This window comes from Rattus norvegicus, chromosome 7, assembly GCF_036323735.1.
Source record: "Rattus norvegicus strain BN/NHsdMcwi chromosome 7, GRCr8, whole genome shotgun sequence".
Classification (NCBI taxonomy): Eukaryota; Metazoa; Chordata; class Mammalia; order Rodentia; family Muridae; genus Rattus; species Rattus norvegicus.
In genome coordinates this window covers 3840497-3846401 of record NC_086025.1, presented here as the reverse complement: position 1 = coordinate 3846401, position 5905 = coordinate 3840497, and the positions used below count along the sequence as shown (strand labels likewise).

Genomic DNA, 5905 nt, shown 5'->3' with positions numbered 1-5905 from the left:
ACGGAAAACCATCAACGTGATCCATTATATAAACAAACTGAAAGAACAGAACCACATGATCATTTCATTAGATGCTGAGAAAGCATTTGACAAAATTCAACACCCCTTCATGATAAAAGTCCTGGAAAGAATAGGAATTCAAGGCCCATACCTAAACATAGTAAAAGCCATATACAGCAAACCAGTTGCTAACATTAAACTAAATGGAGAGAAACTTGAAGCAATCCCACTAAAATCAGGGACTAGACAAGGCTGCCCACTCTCTCCCTACTTATTCAATATAGTTCTGGAAGTTCTAGCCAGAGCAATCAGACAACAAAAGGAGATCAAAGGGATACAGATCGGAAAAGAAGAGGTCAAAATATCACTATTTGCAGATGACATGATAGTATATTTAAGTGATCCCAAAAGTTCCACCAGAGAACTACTAAAGCTGATAAACAACTTCAGCAAAGTGGCTGGGTATAAAATTAACTCAAATAAATCAGTTGCCTTCCTCTATACAAAAGAGAAACAAGCCGAGAAAGAAATTAGGGAAACGACACCCTTCATAATAGACCCAAATAATATAAAGTACCTCGGTGTGACTTTAACCAAGCAAGTAAAAGATCTGTACAATAAGAACTTCAAGACACTGAGGAAAGAAATTGAAGAAGACCTCAGAAGATGGAAAGATCTCCCATGCTCATGGATTGGCAGGATTAATATGGTAAAAATGGCCATTTTACCAAAAGCAATCTACAGATTCAATGCAATCCCCATCAAAATACCAATCCAATTCTTCAAAGAGTTAGACAGAACAATTTGCAAATTCATCTGGAATAACAAAAAACCCAGGATAGCTAAAGCTATCCTCAACAATAAAAGGACTTCAGGGGGAATCACTATCCCTGAACTCAAGCAGTATTACAGAGCAATAGTGATAAAAACTGCATGGTATTGGTACAGAGACAGACAGATAGACCAATGGAATAGAATTGAAGACCCAGAAATGAACCCACACACCTATGGTCACTTGATTTTTGACAAAGGAGCCAAAACCATCCAATGGAAAAAAGATAGCATTTTCAGCAAATGGTGCTGGTTCAACTGGAGGGCAACATGTAGAAGAATGCAGATCGATCCATCCTTATCACCCTGTACAAAGCTTAAGTCCAAGTGGATCAAGGACCTCCACATCAAACCAGACACACTCAAACTAATAGAAGAAAAACTAGGGAAGCATCTGGAACACATGGGCACTGGAAAAAATTTCCTGAACAAAACACCAATGGCTTATGCTCTAAGATCAAGAATCGACAAATGGGATCTCATAAAACTGCAAAGCTTCTGTAAGGCAAAGGACACTGTGGTTAGGACAAAACGGCAACCAACAGATTGGGAAAAGATCTTTACCAATCCTACAACAGATAGAGGCCTTATTTCCAAAATATACAAAGAACTCAAGAAGTTAGACCGCAGGGAAACAAATAACCCTATTAAAAAATGGGGTTCAGAGCTAAACAAAGAATTCACAGCTGAGGAATGCCGAATGGCTGAGAAACACCTAAAGAAATGTTCAACATCTTTAGTCATAAGGGAAATGCAAATCAAAACAACCCTGAGATTTCACCTCACACCAGTGCGATTGGCTAAGATCAAAAACTCAGGTGACAGCAGATGCTGGCGAGGATGTGGAGAAAGAGGAACACTCCTCCATTGTTGGTGGGATTGCAGACTGGTAAAACCATTCTGGAAATCAGTCTGGAGGTTCCTCAGAAAATTGGACATTGAACTGCCTGAGGATCCAGCTATACCTCTCTTGGGCATATACCCAAAAGATGCCTCAACATATAAAAGAGACACGTGCTCCACTATGTTCATCGCAGCCTTATTTATAATAGCCAGAAAATGGAAAGAACCCAGATGCCCTTCAACAGAGGAATGGATACAGAAAATGTGGTACATCTACACAATGGAATATTACTCAGCTATCAAAAACAACGAGTTTATGAAATTTTAGGCAAATGGTTGGAACTGGAAAATATCATCCTGAGTGAGCTAACCCAATCACAGAAAGACATACATGGTATGCACTCATTGATAAGTGGCTATTAGCCCAAATGCTTGAATTACCCTAGATCCCTAGAACAAACGAAACTCAAGACGGATGATCAAAATGTGAATGCTTCACTCCTTCTTTAAATGAGGAAAAAGAATACCCTTGGCAGGGAAGGGAGAGGCAAAGATTAAAACAGAGACTGAAGGAACACCCATTCAGAGCCTGCCCCACATGTGGCCCATACATATAAAGCCACCCAATTAGACAAGATGGATGAAGCAAAGAAGTGCAGACCGACAGGAGCCGGATGTAGATCGCTCCTGAGAGACACAGCCAGAATACAGCAAATATAGAGGCGAATGCCAGCAGCAAACCACTGAACTGAGAATAGGTCCCCTATTGAAGGAATCAGAGAAAGAACTGGAAGAGCTTGAAGGGGCTCGAGACCCCAAAAGTACAACAATGCCAAGCAACCAGAGCTTCCAGGGACTAAGCCACTACCTAAAGACTATACATGGACTGACCCTGGACTCTGACCCCATAGGTAGCAATGAATATCCTAGTAAGAGCACCAGTGGAAGGGGAAGCCCTGGGTCCTGCTAAGACTGAACCCCCAGTGAACTAGTCTATAGGGGGAGGGCGGCAATGGGGGGAGGGTTGGGAGGGGAACACCCATAAGGAAGGGGAGGGGGGAGGGGGATGTTTGCCCGGAAACCGGGAAAGGGAATAACACCCGAAATGTATATAAGAAATACTCAAGTAAATAAAAAAAAAAAAAAAAAGAAAAAAAAAAAAAAAGAGAACTAAGCATATTATTTTATGCCAGATACTTTAAATTGGTATTTTCACGTTGTTTATATTCAATGTTTCAGGTTTATTTACTGTCCTTTCATGAGTTTATTTATAGCTCATTTTCATACACACATACATATATGTCCTCAACCAAAACTACTATATTAGCTGAATTTAATGAGAAGAGTCTTTGTATTTCAGAGATCAGGAATGAAGATAAAAATTTGAAAATGTACAATAATACAAGAACACAAAATTTATAATGGAATTTTTAAAGAAATGTGGATATGATTTAATTGTTTAAAATACAAGAATACTTACATCATTTTATTAAGAAAATATTTATAGAAGCTACATTGTTTACTTTTCTGATTCGATATTTAGTCTATATCTGTATATATGTAAACTGACAACAAATTTCTGCAATGATCAAGAACTTTGGTTTCTAGAAAATGTGACATAGGAAAAGAAAAATAATATTAAAGAAGTAGATGAATTTATACTGAACACTATATTTTGAAAACTATATTTTATACATCAGTAAATGTAATAGATGGTTGCAGAATGAAAACAAAAAATGTGGATTCAAGCATAGAAAATGAATCTTTAGCAAAATGATCAAAATGTACACAACTTAAAATACAGAAAGAGACAGAGACAGACTGACACCAACACAAGGGCACACACACACAAACAGAAACTCAGATACAGATACAGAGAAAGACAGACAGGCACATCAACGCTTGTCTTGTAGCTCATATTCCTGTATCCATATTTTCTATGTTGATTTTATCAATTAGATTTGTTGTAGCCAAACGATCAGAGATGAGGAACAGAACTTCAGTGACATACTTCATCCTTCTGGGTCTGACAGACGATCCTGAGCTTCAGGTTGTTATTTTCTTTTTTCTGTTTCTCGCATATGTGCTAAGCATTACTGGAAATTTAACCATCATTACACTCACTCTGCTGGATTCCCACATGAAGACTCCCATGTATTTCTTCCTCAGGAATTTCTCCTTCTTAGAAATTTCATTTACTTCTGTCTGTAACCCTAGGTTTTTGGTCAGCATCCTAACTAAGGACAAGTACATCTCCTATAATGCTTGTGCTGCCCAACTATTTTTCTTTATCTTCCTTGGCTCAACAGAGTTTTTCCTTCTGGCATCCATGTCCTATGATCGCTATGTGGCAATATGCAAGCCCATGCACTACACAACCATCATCAGTAACAAGATCTGCCACCAGCTCATCATCAGCTCTTGGCGAGCTGGTTTCTTGGTAATGTTTCCTCCACTGGCCATGGGCTTAGAGTTAGATTTCTGTGACTCCAACATTATTGACCACTTCACATGTGACTCTGCCCCTTTGCTGCAAATATCCTGCACAGACACAAGCACTTTGGAGCTTATGAGCTTTATATTAGCTTTGGTCACACTTATGAACACACTGATGCTGATAATTCTCTCTTTCACCTGTATTCTCAGAACTATTCTGAAATTTCCCTCAGCCAAACAAAGGGAAAAGGCCTTCTCAACCTGCTCCTCACACATGATTGTTGCGTCCATATCTTATGGAATCTGCATCTTCATGTATGTGAAAACATCTGCAAAGGCTGGAGTTGCTTTGACAAAGGGGGTGGCTATGCTCAATACCTCTGTTGCCCCCATGCTCAATCCTTTTATCTACACTTTAAGAAACCAACAGGTAAAACAAGCATTTAGTGATCTCATGAGAATGAAGCTTGCCTCAAAAGTGCTGATCTGATATAGCTAACAAATGAAATGTTCAACTGTAAAACCAATGAACATATCCTTGTTTTAGTTCATCTCAGAAATAAAAGTGTATGTTACTCTTAATGGAGTTAAGGTACGCATGTTGTAATTCACTTTAATTTATGCTATGAATTTCTGATAATGATTATTATGGGGTGATTTTACCAATAAACTATATTATAAAGTTAGAGATGAAATAATTTTGAATTATAGCTCACATATCTCAAGTAATACATATGTCAATGGCATCATGCATATTTTTGGAAAGATTAAGACATTGAGGATCCTTATGAACCACATGTATATTACAAGTCCATTTACTATAGGTAAACACAGAACAGATATTATTCTTATTTTTAGACATAAAACTCCCATTCATAGAACATAAAAAAATTCTCCTCCAAACCAACACATTTATTATATGACAGCCTGCTTTTAGACTTGCAATGTTTGTAGTTTTAAAGCACATCAAACAGAAAATATCTGAATCAGTCTTTTTATAAGTAGCTAATACTAATATATAACTTCTTTTAGTGTAAGTTTCATCATCTACTCTATAAAGTAAGAAAAGTTTTGTTTTAGTCATTATGTTATTTACTGAGTTTTTGTCTTCCAGGGACATCCTCCTTCCAGGGACATGCTATTGACCCTCTATCTTTAAACTACATTTTGAGACAGCCCTAAGCCTATAATAAATATAGACCTCAAATCTTTAAACTATTCTCCTGGCCTGGAAGATATGTCATTTGTATCTGTTTACTGTTCACCAATTATACAGTTTGAGTTTGCTCAAGCACAGATACCCTAAGTAAGTTCCTAGAATCTCATCTAGCTATGTACTTCTCTGTGTGTAATGATCCCAGGGCATAAGGAAGCTTTCCAAATAGTGTCCATATAAAGTTAATTTTAGGATTTTACTAAAAGACTCACATATAATTTTTCTGAAGAAAAGCCATAAAATGAATAATAGTGAAGAAAATCCCCCAAAATGCAACATGCAGAGCAAAACCCAAAAGTTAGAGAAGGAAGGACGACAATTGTAGCAATCTGCTCTATTTTGCTAGAACTGTGTGAAGCAGCTGTGCTGGCTTCATGACTCTTGGTGTTTCTAAAGGACATGGCTGTGCCAATACAGAAATATGATTTGGGAATTACAAATACAAAGAATATTAAAAATGTGAAGTTTTCAAAGGAGAAAAAATGGAAAACAAAATAAAATACGATGTTAAATGGAAAAAGAGATGCTAATTTTTGAACTGAACAGAAACGATTTAAAACCTCCTACAGGCTGTTTAAA

The 5905-nt window shown here is 37.3% G+C and overlaps 1 protein-coding gene across 1 annotated transcript; it reads left to right on the top strand.

Moving 5' to 3' along the window:
* The first annotated feature begins 3658 nt into the window (after positions 1–3658).
* On the top strand, positions 3659–4600 carry Olr936 (olfactory receptor 936). Its single transcript, NM_001001367.1, has one exon. It carries the CDS (start codon positions 3659–3661, stop codon positions 4598–4600), a length of 942 nt encoding a protein of 313 aa, NP_001001367.1.
* The last annotated feature ends 1305 nt before the right edge of the window (positions 4601–5905 follow it).